Here is a 13,617-nt window from a genome sequence, read left to right on the forward strand (position 1 = left end):
CACTTTCAAGACGGCCATTTTTAAGCGATCACCAACGATGCAGCTTTATGTGAACATTAACCGCCTAGTCTAACGCCACAAGTGTTTTGCTGCGCGAGATTACCACCAGAGTTTTGCATTCGATATGGTAGCCAGGTTTTATCAATGCATCAAGTTTAACCAATCCCATAAGCCTTCAGGTCTTATGTGAAACTAGGTGAATGCCTGGAGTTGCGCGGTTAATAGAAAAGTTTTAATATAGAAAATTTATTTGTAACAATTATTTTATATACAACATGTACCACTCTAACTTTTAAATGAAGGTGTTGTATCTATTTTCATGTGCTGTGTTTATATCTGTGTAGTTCATATTGCAGTGCCTACTATAGATATATCCTTGACTACAAGTCTTGTTGGTCATGTGAGTTTAAGCATTTTTCTTCCTGTATCGGCGCGCATTTTTCATGTGGTATGTCTTCACACATAACAGTTGCTAAAGTATTAAGCATGAAGCCATGAAAGATTGGCATATGAAATAAGTATGTGCTCAATTCATGCCCTAGTATAGCCAGATTTTCAGCTATATCTGGTTCTTCCTAAGGCCAATCGCTAAAACTAAAAAAAATTCAAATGAGAAGTTGTATGTTGTATTATCCCGAGCAAGAATTGCTTCTACATTTTCTCTCTGTTCAGCCAGACCAAGTACTCTCGTGCGCTTCACTGCTTCAGGGATGGATTCAATTCTAATATCTCATTTCTACAGTTTTAACAGTTTCTAGATGTACCAGTATTGTTGTGTTCAGAATTTTGACAGATAGTTTCTGCTACAACAATAACTTTTTTCTATACACACCTCTATGTACTCATGTTATTGTTAATTCAACATGTTCATGTTTTATATTTTTTTCAGTTCATATTAATTGTATCAGTATCAAACCCTTCTTCATTGTAATCATGTAGTCTATAAAACAGACTTTACCTACATATAACGATTACTTGCTAATTATTTCACATTTAAACACCTTTATAGTTTCTTTCTAAATTTAATTGAACAGCACAAAACACTTTTTTATGATATGAAGTTTAAAAGTTAGAATGGTAAATGTTGTATCTGTAATATAAAAATAAATCTTTTGTGCTAAACCTTTTTTATTACACGGGCAACGGGAAGCATTCAGCTAGTATATATACATATAGTATATAAGCATTCAGCTAGTATATATACATATAGTATATAAGCATTCAGCTAGTATGTATACATATAGTATATAAGCATTCAGCTAGTATATATACATATAGTATATAAGCATTCAGCTAGTATATATACATATAGTATATAAGCATTCAGCTAGTATATATACATATAGTATATAAGCATTCAGCAGCTGTTACTAAAATAAAAGCCGTGTCCGTTCATCTGTAGCCAGGGTTGGAGGTTTGGAAAAAAGATTTTATCATGTGAGAATTGAACCCTCGACTTTCAGCGTGATATGCCAACAATCTCATCACTACACCATTTCATCCCTTCTGGCAATGCAGAACAATTGTATGTATTGTTATTACACCTAACGATCTCTCCCGGCACACGATATGTACTTTGTAGGTACATTTACAAAGATTATGTTTTATCTATTAATAGTGATTTATTTCATCTAATCAAAGGCATAGCAGTGCACCTTCAAGTGACTGTGAGAATATAAGAGGTTACAAAGATTTCATAGCCTGAGATCTACATTGTATGTATGACTGTGTGATGATATAAATACTTAAAAAGTGTCATAGCCTAAGCTCTATGTGCAATAGTGTGAAAATATAAAGACTTGCAAAGGTTTCATAGCCTGAGCTCTATTTACAACTATGTGAAATATAAAGGCTTACAAAAGTGTCGTCATAGCCTGAGCTTTATGTATGCCTGTGTGAAAATATAAAAGACTTACGAATATGTCATAGCCCGAGCTCGAAGTAGAGCGATCAAGATTAGCAAGATAGTATTCCTTCATTTGTAATATTGGTCGAAATCCACAGCTATTCAAATCTGCAATATGAAATTATCATTCAATAGAAGCATGTAAGCCTTTGTGATGTGAAACATAACAGCCTGTTTTAAAACTGTGTAACAAAACCGTTAAACCTAACATTTTGATTCAAAACAAAAGTCATCTTCCCTTGGCTTACCATATTGAGAGGTGGATATATCCATGCAGCCTATCTGCACATTTGCTGCGTCATTGCTTACTGAACTGCAGTCAAGGAAGCATGTTGAGTATCCCTGACATTCTGAAGGACAAACAATCTACAAACACACATTTATTCAAGGCTCTTCAACTCTACGCTTATACCAGCTGAATGCCCGGCATTGCTTGGGTAATAAAAAAGGTCTTGCACAAATTTAGCAGTAGCTGCTAAATTTAGTTGCTTTCAGTTAAGTTTCTTTACCCAACGTATTTGAGTAGCTTAAGCCAGTCACTTATGCTAGTAGGGAGAGGAGGGGAGAGGGGAAGAGGGAGAGGGGAAGAAAGGAAAAGAAAAAGGGGGAGGGAGGAAGCGAGGGGAGAGAGAGAAGGGAGGGAGAGAGGGGAGGGAGAGAGGGGAGGGAGAGAGGGGAGGAAGAGATGGGGAGGGAGAGGTGAATAGAGAGAGGGAGGGAGACAGGAAGGGAGAGAAGAAGAGAGAGAAGGATGGAGAGAGAGGGAGAGAGAGGGAGAGAAGGGGGAGAGAGAGAAGAGAGAGAAGAGAGAAAGAGAGAGAGGGAGAGAAGGACGGAAAGAGAGGGAGAGAAGGACGGAAAGAGAGGGAGAGAAGGACGGAAAGAGAGGGAGAGAGAGGGAGAGAGAGGGAGAGAGAGGGAGAGAGAGGGAGAGAGAGGGAGAGAGAGGGAGAGAGAGGGAGAGAGAGGGAGAGAGAGGGAGAGAGATAGAGAGAGAGAGAGAAGAGAGAGAGGGAGAGAAGGACGGAGAAAAGGAGGGAGGGCGAGAGGAAGCAATAGAGGTAGCCAGAGAGGAATAGAGGAAGTGAGGGAACAACAAGGTAGGGATCATGAGAGCGAACAATTTGCAGTCTAAAATAAATTAAATTGCATCGTATTACATTTGCACGTAATAGTTTATAAAAGTCGGGTGCTAATTGTCTTCAGTGTCAATGAAAGGTCAAATATTCATTATTCTTTGTCTCACAGCAGAATTCTAGCTACCTTTATCAAGTCTATTGATTATTGGTATAGCTCTGTTCCCTGTTTTCAATGGAGCGTATTAGAGGCGACTTCGATGTGTGACGGGCTGGAGTAAATTGATTGTAGGCTCAAAAAATAGCCTAAAATTTTGCGATTTTTTTTCTAAATGTTGGAGCCATATAACTCTTTCAGTTTGTTGATACTACGAACTAAAATATTATTTATTTTAGTACTCTGACCCGTTATGGTAAGTTTCAACCTTTAGGAAATATGTGACAAGATTGACCAGGAAATGGAACTTCTTGAAGGATTCTGGCATTAGTTAGTTTAGCAACATCTTCCCACCTTAGCTGTACAATGTGTTGAGTTTGTATACTGAGCTTAATAATTCCCATTTCGTGTTTTAGCTTTTTCTTTTGAAAGCGCTTTTAGCTTCCTGTATGAAATGCTTCAAATTGCTTACATACACATGTAAATATTTTATTTTCTCAGCTCTTTCTGGCAATCTCACATTGAAGTGGAAAAAAGTCATACCTGAGAGCTTCGTCGTCCAGTATCAGTTTGTGACATCACTTCAAGCACCTCCTCTACAGTTCCATAGGAGTGTGCGGCATCCTCGATGGTCAGGGTGCTCGTGTAGTTCTTAACCAAAAGACAATCGCCATCGGATCGGTAAACAGCTGTCAGGCAGTGCGAGTCAGAATAGCACATGGTCGCACATTCGAGTTTTGACCTAGCGTTCTGTTTCGTGTCGATCACATTGACATCGTCTGTAAAAACATATTCTCTCACAGTTGTTCAGTGAGAAACTGTTACGCAAATAAATTCTGATATGTTTGTACCAAAGTGTTAAAATAATCCCATAGAAACCTAAAAAACTAAAAAACTAAACTCATAACTATGTGGTAATTTGTGCAAGGTATACGATTGAAGAGTCCAATTTTATTGGTGTCAGTTCCTCTCTCAAAGGTTCGAACTAGCCTTTAACACATCGCTAGTGATTAAAATTGAATTCAAGAAATGTCGTTAGCTTTCAGCTAAGCACTGCATAGTTTTATTGCATAATTCATATATAGTACATATGGTAGTTGCTAGCATAAATGTGTGTCAAGCAATGTTTGTCTTCAACAATTGATTGCTTGTTTTCTAGTCATTGATACTATTTGGATCTAATGGTTATGGAGAGATGTAAGACAATACAGTCAAACCACAATATATGACAATAATCTGTTCTGCTATTTGATTCTCAGTCTGAAATTGTATGCTGAACACTATATATACATGTATATAAATCTTGGTTTTTGTCATTTTGTTAGTCTTTTTTTAACTGTCGTTCTTGTGTCCAGTTACCCCGAACACTCCAACTTCTCTGTGAAGCAGAGGATTTGGAGGAATCTGGAGTGTTCAAAGAGAATTTGGAGTGTTCAGAAATCCTAATCTTCCAGGAATACTAATCCAGGAATACAAACTTAGATTTAGATTACTAGCTTGCGTGGTAAGTGACTAAAATTTATTGGATATTTATTTTATCAGCTGTGCAACGCCGGGAATTCGACTATTATTTATATAAGATACATTGTCTTTAGTTTGATTTGTTCAAGAGCTTAAAAACCAAGATAAATAGTTTATGCTTCATACCTACTGTTAATTAAAAATAGCATTGAACCAAATGCATTATATTTAAACTTTATAAAAAGAGAAAGTATAAGCTCAGATTATATGCAAAATTGAAGACAAAATTATTAAAGTGACAATAATTGTTGCTTTATCTGAGAGACAGGCAAACAGAAGTGTGAGAATAGCAATGTTCAGGGTCAGTCGAGAGTAAGTAATAAAAGTATGGGGTGTAACTTGGGCTGTAACTATGCTAATGAGTATTGTGGACTTCATCACTCTTCCAGCTTTTTTTGTTTAGTTACTAATGTTGATGAAAATAAAACAAATAAATCAAAACAAACTTACTCTAACTTAGAGCAGATTAAATTACTTACTTTAAATTAAACTACTATGTGTATAGGTTATATGTTTTTTTATTATTTTACAATTTATATTTGTTCTCTACATAAATTACTGTGATACAGTAAGAAATTTTAGATGAAGACACTCCATATGCCGGTACAGATATTTCTTCAAACTGGATGTTGTATGTCCAGAAATTTGCATAATCGACATTTGACTGTATACAAAATATGCGCAATTTAAAGAAAATTACTGATAAACCTGCAATCATATACCTATAGTATATATTTATATAGGTTATATGTTACATAATTCTAAAGTATGTAATATAGTATGCAATAAAACCAAAAGGAGATCTTATCTAAACTTGAAGCATTTTTTTATTTATGATAAAAGTTAAATAGGTTGAGGATTACAAATAGACTTAGATTTTAGAGCAGTTTAAATGAACTACTATAAGAGTTGCTATGAGTCATTTTGTTTACCTGTTAAATGTTATCAAAAAGCACAAAAAATTTAAATTGAAAGTATTTACATTAAAACATCAAAATTTAAGTCGACACATTCAAATTGGTTCAGAGCGGATTCATAGCGTTTAGAATTACATAAAACTAGCTTTTGAATCTAAAGTTAAAATAACTAAACACACAAATTACAACAAATTTGAAAATCATTGAAAGAATCTAAGTGTTTGGATGAACAAGCAGAACATACAATAAAAATATTAGGAGATCCCCTGATAACGATCTCTTCCCTCCAGAGATGTTTTACACTTTATACAAACACCTATTTGTACTGCCATAGCGGCTGTTGCTGACCTTCGGACATGCACACTTAATGTTAACTTACTCATATGCAGGGTTCCTTTGTGAATTACCCCGGATTCGTAGCAAATACTTATCTCTTCTGCAACCGACATAGCTATGATTGCTATGAGTAGAACCTCTAAGAGAAGGCATCTTGTAGCCATCTTCATGCTCTCCATAAAAAAAGACAAGTGATAAATTGTTTGTTATTCATCTATTGCAGATCAATATTTCATAATTGCGTAAACCAATTGAACTTGTCACTCTTTTGTCTGATGTCTACCGTTTTGGGCTAACGTTGTCTAATCGATGTCACTGAATGTATATTAGATCAATACTCAATAATTCTGTGAAACAAAGCAAACAAACGGTTCAAAGCTTTCATGTATAAATAAAGATGCTTGAATACCGTGTCTCAACATCCACGGAGAGCTCATAAATAATACATATATTGAAGTGCAACAGTTTAGAGGTATTTGTATGTGGAGGCTATGCAGAATCTAGTAAGGGATATATATGTAGTACATTGAAAGATGAGTTGTCAAACAAAGTCTCGGTGGGAAAAAATTCTAAAAAGAATAGCCGGTTGTTAAAGCTGTCATTGAAATGTTGAATAAAAAAAACTCTCACATACACTGTGGCCAGTTACTTACTGACAAGTGGCACTGACAACTTACATGTGGCACTTACTGGCAAGTGGCACTTACAACTAGCAAGTGGCACTTGCAGCTGGGAAGTGACACAACTGACAAGTGGCACTTGCAACTGGCAAGTGACAGTTACAACTGGCGAGTGGCACTCAAAACTGGCAAGTTACTTAGTGGCAAGTGGCACTTCTGGCAAGTGGAATTTACAACTGCTTACTGGAAAGTGGCACTTCTTGCAAGTTGCACTTACAACTAGCAAGGGGCACTTATGACTGGCAAGTTGCACTCACCGCTGACAAGTTCCAGAAGTTTGTGAAAAAGATGGTATTTAGTTGTTGAGTATTTGAAATCAAAAGGCAATAAAAATAAGTCTTAGATTTCATACTTTACCAAAAGTACCCGATTAAACCATTTAACATAAATTACCAAAATATAGATTAATGTCTTCACCAAAATGAAAATCTGCAGCATCAGCAAATCACCCAACAAGAGTTAACAGCTGAACTTTTTTATGAGAGCAAGATATGCCAGACGAGAAGCTGAGGTAATGAACAGAGTCATAGAATGGCGAGAAATAGTTGAACACTCAAGGGCTTTTTTGGAGAAAATGTAATGAAACTTTTACACAATTTTGCACAGCGGATACGAATTGTGGCCAATTGTTGGATTGTAGCATATGCCTAACCGTTGACACTTGACAGCTTACAGGAGTTATATATACAGGAGTTATCTTAACGTGGACAAAACTTTGGTGCCACGTCATTGCGGCATTAACTCAGTGATAGCGAAACTTATCATTTCATTTTTATTAGCCAAATATCTTTTAGAAGAACGCGCGATACATCAGGTCACCGCACCGACTCATTTTTTGTTAGTTTGGATATGCAGCAATACGTTCATACAAAAAGTTAGGAGTGAAGCTATTCACTTTAAAAACCACCTAAAATATACAAATAGGAAATTTACTGCTTAACAATGATCAAATTATTTATTGTATTACTTCAGTTATCGTATATTTTCGGTTCGGAATTCACATTTATGCTTGACGCTAAAGATGACATGTGTTTTTATGAAGATGTTAAACAATACGAAGAAACTTTGTTAGAATATCAGGTTTGTATAATGTGAATCGTTATTTCACGTAACAACTGCGGATAGTTAAACTACATGAGATATGAAACTTTTATTTATGGCTATAATGATTTTGTAGCTGCACTCCTCAATATGTTTTCACCATGGTCTAAATACTAGCCCGGAATAACCTACGTAAATTAGCAACAACACTTTGTAATTTCTTTAGGCCGAATAATTATATGAGAAAAATTTCTTAATGCATACTTTCTGTCAGTTATCTTACCTCTAATGGTATTAATGTGTGACCTAAACTTTAAATTACTGCATCACTATAAAATAGCTAAGAGGAAACCTATCTATTTAAGAGATCCAGTTCAACTGTTTAGGAGATTTATCTTTCGGATGTTGTCTCTCACGAAGAACATTTTCTTGATTGTAAACAAGCAGTAAAAAATAAAAGCCTAAACTTATACATTTAAAGCTTTTATGTTGCAGCAGATATATGGGGTTTCTCTCCTTAAGCTTTAGTTAAAATTTCCTGTTTGATCATGATAAAAACCAAAGGATGCTGTCTACACTTACATAGCCTTCAAACGTTGCCTATTTAAAAAAACAATGATTTACCCGATGATTGCCAATTCTAAAGATGGAAACTGGAAGTGAGGTGTTCTAAAGCAAGGTGTTTTAAAGCAAAGGTTCTCATCGCTCTACTCTAAATAATTATATTCATTATCAGATTGAAGTTTTAACAACAACAGTAGTTAGTAGTTCATATTTGCATTACTATAATATTGCAGATGATTTAGGTACAGTAACTATTAAAACGGAGTAGCTTTATGCTTACATCACCTAATATTTTCCTAGGTCATAGAAGGAGGAAACCTCGATGTAGATGTTCTACTAAAGTCCCCTTCTGGCAAAATCTTGTATGATGAAAGTCAAAAACAGTATGATTCACACACATGGAACACCACTGAAAGTGGTATATATACATGGTATGTGTTGAGCTTTTCTAATGTTTTGTTTTAGCTACATAATCCTATTGATAGCGTTGAAATGCTGAACTTCACGAGAAGTCATACAACTAAAAATATCCTTTCACACTATTTGCTTGAAAACATATTCTTAGATTTGTTTATTTTTCTCTTTTCGCAAACAGACATTGATTATTTCAACATACATTTTTTGACATTCCGAGGTAATATTTGAGCAAATGATCGCAGCATATGTATTTTTACTAATATCTCTAAAACACTCTACAAAGCAATCAGTTTTTTAAATAGTTCAGGTATGCATGTTTTAGTAATATTAAGCTATTTTGTTTAAAAGTCATATACATGTATTTGAAAAATATGACTGCGAGTAGAGGTAGTGATACAAATAGAAGGCAATGCTCCTTTTAGAAACAACTAATAGTAGCATAGCATTAGCAACCATTTCAGATTGTCTTTTTACAGTCTCTGATGTCATCTGGTAGCTATCATGGAAAAGAGAGTAGAAGTGCTGCGTATAGCGATGATAAGGATGGTTGAGACTAGTGAAAACTTTGTCGGTTGTGATAATTATAGACCAAACGTGAAAAAATACAATGTTTCAACAAAAAGTATTAATATTGATTTCAAGTTTGAACAGCTAAAACGAGACTAGTTCCATCTCTCTATTGGCACCTCTAGTAATACATTGTCTGTGTCCTCTATCACTTAGGCTAAACCTCTCAAAGGTGGAGTGACAATAAAACCTCTATGGATTATCACCTTATTTGGTTTCATTCATATAATTTACTGCGTTTACACGCCTTTATGTAATACATGTGCCTTAATGCGTACTGTAATTACATGATATATTTGTCATCAAGTTTTTGAGTTGTGGAACCATTAAATGAAGTACAAGATTATTTGCACCAACATCTGATGCATATCTGGTGTTGTAGTATGCTGATCTTGGACTAGTTAATGCTCGGTGTGAGTTGGTTTGTGAGCGGAATATACGCCAAATTGATTTTGGGTTTGTGTTTTTAACACAATGCTTGCATTTGTGAAATTATCAGTAATAAAGTATGTACTGGTGTAAGTATACTCAGCGTGCATAGATAGTTAATATGTGGCGATTTTGTTTTATATTCAACTGCGAGTGGTTCAGTATTTGATCTATACTATTTTAAACACGGATCGAGTTTGATTATTTCTTTATACTGGTGTGTTCTTTGGTTGGTTCCTGAACATTTCGGTATGTCGTACATACTACCCTTGACACTTTGCCTACAGGTGCTTCAGCAACAAGTTCTCCACATTTACTAGCAAACTTATCTACTTTGACTTCATGGTTGGGGACGGTGATCAGGCTATACCACTCTCTCCCGGTGCCGGCTCCAACATAGCGATGACGCAGGTTGGTTTTATTTAATTTGCTGAAATTGCTTGGGTAAAGTTTTGGTTAGAAGCATTTTGATTATAAGCCGAAGTCCCAGGCCATTCACGACATTTATACTGCTAAGTGCATGTTTATAAAAAGCAAACATTTTCACTGTTACAACTGGTCTTATCAGACTGTTTGCTCACTGGTTATATTAGTATTAGCAGTCCCTAGCTACGAACAACTGCACCGTTGCTCATTTATGTATCTGCCAGGTAACCTTAGTGGCTTCAACGTTTACAGGTGTGATCATATCCTGATGGAGACATCCACCAGGATATGATCACACCTGTAATTAGGAGTGATCATATCCTGATGAACATAGGTAATAGATGGCTTAGACATTTTTGTCCGAGTTGCGTTAGCTATAGCTATTCACGATGATGAGGCTATTCTCGTCTGATCAAGTATGTGTCAGTCTAGCTATAGCGATCATTAGGAACTGCATGTATGTATATTTACAGCTAAAACCTGACTGTCCTATTATATTGCGCCTATACTGCGAGTAGCTATATGAAGGGAATTGTATTGTAAAATGCTTTAGCGCTGTTCTAAATTGCACATACTATGGGGTGACTGTAACTTGAAACTATTGTGCCAAAATCTTGCTCTGGTTTAGGTAAGCCAAGTTTTATAGGTTCAACAATATGCAGCCATCAGTGATTGACAAGACAAATGTCATGTGACAGTACATGAAATATGTTCACACAATGTATACAATAATTCCTCCTACTTGGTAGAGTTTGTGAAATGGGAATTGTAAAACCTAGATTTTGTTGAAATAGAAGCCATGGTTGTAACACTTCAGAAAACTTGAACTGCTTTGTCAACTTTCGCAATCACTATATACATGTATGTACGGTAAGTACATGTACGTATGTATGTATGTTCTTCTATGTACTTGTATAGTACATGGTATATAAAATATTAAAATCTGTAAGACATTAATAAGAAGCGAATGCAGAAGCATGACTGGCGAGAATCAAAGAGGCCAAGACTGCTAAATATTCTTGAGCCAATCAATGTAAGGATAGCAAAATTGGAGTGTTTATCGGTGAGTCAACAGTTGAAAAGCGGTCTCGAGCTATTCTCGTAGTAGTTTCAACTTTTATGGATGATATCAACCAGATTGCGGCTGAAGGATTTTACTAGCGGTAGACTGTGCTCCACATTCATGTCTTACCAACACTGACAAGGTATTGCTAAAAAGTATTTAAATGAATGGAGAGAAGTCGACCGCGCTAGAGTCAGATAGTGACAGTGAAATACACCATACAACGGTACACTGTACTGAGTTTTTGATTTATTTTGTTAAACCGAGAAAAGGATTCTAAACATAACTATAAATATTAAATGAAACTAAAACCCACGATACGGCGAAACCGAGATAGTTGAAATTGTGAAGTAGATGGAATTATTGTAATTAGAACGCTTGGCAGTCCATGAGAGATCGTCATGAGTAATCAGTATGTGCTTAATTATTTTATTGAGCAGCTAGGTGATTAAGTGGTGGAGTGGTAGCATGCTTGCCTTGGATCTGAAACCCTGGGTTCGACTGCCATGGGAGGCAATCCTTTTTCATAACACAGCTCTTATTATAGTAAGGATTAGAGCTGTTAACGCTAGATATATACTCACTATTTTGACTACATGAAATATTATTAGAAAAATATACTGAAATGCTAACAAAAAAAGATTTTTTTTTGAAGTATTGAAAAGAATAAAATCAATTATTTTTATTTAGCTGAATGTTTTGAATAGCAGCAAAGCTTGTCATGAATGTAATGACCAAGATAATTCTATTGTCATATATATATCGTCAAAGCTCCCTACATATGACAACTTTGTTAGCTCAGCTTCAACCTTAGTTATTACGGATTAGCACAGCCTCAATCCTAGTACATTCCATCCATGCTAATGGATTCTGACCTGAACATCAAGCTAGCACGAATCATGTCTCGCCTGATGTAATAAGATATTATTACACAAACCTCTACAAATGCAGGCTTGCCAGATTTGTAAATAATTTTTCTTAGGGTTAGCACAACGTCGTAAACAAAAATTAGCATTTTTAAAAGGGTGTGCATGTGGAACATTGGAGTTGTCTTCCTTTAGCATTAGACAAAAATGTATATTTCTTAACAAAATAAAATATTTTTTTGTAGCTGGAGGTGTCTGCAGTTGCAATTCATGAGTCACTGGTTGTCGTATCTGATTACCAGACTCACTTCAGGTTGAAGGAAAGCAGTGGCAGAGCCTTTGCCGAGGATATAAACACTAGGTATGAATACTCATACCTGTTCAATGTTTTTTTTCATAATTGCTACAGAACAGAGCAAATCTGTCATATTTGGCTAGCTTCACAGCAGTATTTCAGATGTCTATTCTTTATCCCAGTCATTGTTGGCCGTAACCTCAGTTTCATAAATTTAAAATCTTTATGTAGAGAAATAGCATTTTATTTCTCTAGATATTAACAAATGTTTGTTTTTAACAGTTGTGCATTTAAGTCTGCCTATAGTAGATATATAATATAATGCATTGTGTTCATGGGGCACTGGATGTATCGAGTAAAGGGCACATTTATTTGTAAACAAGCTAACATCTGTCACTATATCTGATGAAGTTCCTTAAGTGAGTTTTTCCAACAACTTGTGTACAGCCCGAATTTTACTTGTTTCTCCTGCTAATTGTTATACACATCTTTCTCCAGGGTGATGATGTGGAGCATAGGCGAGTTCATCTGTATAATCGCGGTCATGCTATGTCAAGTGTTCACCCTGCGGAGTTTCTTTTCTGATAAGAAAAACAGGAACAGTCCAGCCTCCACCTAGATGCTTATGTCATGTGCATTCACTAGAGCTTAATTTGATTCTACTTGTATGACACCGATTCCGGCAGAGACCTGTGCGTCGCTGTCGGAGGTTCTTTTTAATTTAGATGATTGCTAGTTTGTGGAGTTGTGGCTAGTGTACTAGATTGTTCATCCGATCATTTCAAGCTAGGAACAATGTAGAATCTCGCCAACTTGTGAATGCTTTTCGCTCTTTAAGATACAAAAATAGTTTAATTATTACAAACATTGGAAATGGGCGCGTGCGCTTTGACTTTGAAGTTAAAGATATTTGAAAGCCTTATTAAAAGAATATATATATTTTAAGAACGTTTAATCACTGCTCTTTTTTTCAAAAGTCAATATACTTCACACCATTCCTTCAATTCAATTTCTAAAGAGTTGTACTAATTGGATGTCAAATGTCATGAATGGAAGAAAAGCAGAGAACCTGAACGCTCCACTTTCATAGATTTGTACAATACATTTCTGATTATTAACGAAACATGAATTAGTTGTGCTGCCTTGTGCTATTACTTTACATGGCAATGTGATTAATTAGTTTTCACATCCTTTGATATTAGTTTCGTCTTAGTATGGGAATCTTTCAAAAGAATGCAAACTAGAATCTCTTTGGTCTTCATCCTTACATGTAAATAATGTCAGAGTTACCAGTCTGTCAGGAGAAACATTATTAGTGGAGACTTTAGCACCTATATGTATTTTTTACGTTGTCAA

At 35.6% G+C, this 13,617-nt stretch overlaps 1 protein-coding gene across 1 annotated transcript; it reads left to right on the forward strand.

Annotated features, from left to right (window-relative positions):
- Positions 1-7,476: 7,476 nt before the first annotated feature.
- Positions 7,477-13,384, forward strand: LOC137396497 (transmembrane emp24 domain-containing protein 7-like). Its single transcript, XM_068082795.1, has 5 exons — positions 7,477-7,673; positions 8,499-8,629; positions 9,899-10,022; positions 12,212-12,327; positions 12,760-13,384. The coding sequence occupies exons 1-5, from the start codon at positions 7,536-7,538 to the stop codon at positions 12,878-12,880; spliced, it is 630 nt and encodes a 209-aa protein (XP_067938896.1). The 5' UTR covers positions 7,477-7,535; the 3' UTR covers positions 12,881-13,384.
- Positions 13,385-13,617: the final 233 nt, after the last annotated feature.

This window comes from Watersipora subatra, chromosome 5 (genome assembly GCF_963576615.1).
Source record: "Watersipora subatra chromosome 5, tzWatSuba1.1, whole genome shotgun sequence".
NCBI classification, from domain to species: Eukaryota; Metazoa; Bryozoa; class Gymnolaemata; order Cheilostomatida; family Watersiporidae; genus Watersipora; species Watersipora subatra.

Excerpts from the sequence above, each read along its gene's own strand:
- LOC137396497 (XM_068082795.1), top strand. The coding sequence starts at position 7,536 with ATGATCAAATTATTTATTGTATTACTTCAGTTATCGTATATTTTCGGT. Across the intron at positions 8,630-9,898 it reads GAAAGTGGTATATATACATG|GTGCTTCAGCAACAAGTTCT; the intron begins GTATGTGTTGAG and ends CTTTGCCTACAG. Across the intron at positions 10,023-12,211 it reads CCAACATAGCGATGACGCAG|CTGGAGGTGTCTGCAGTTGC; the intron begins GTTGGTTTTATT and ends ATTTTTTTGTAG.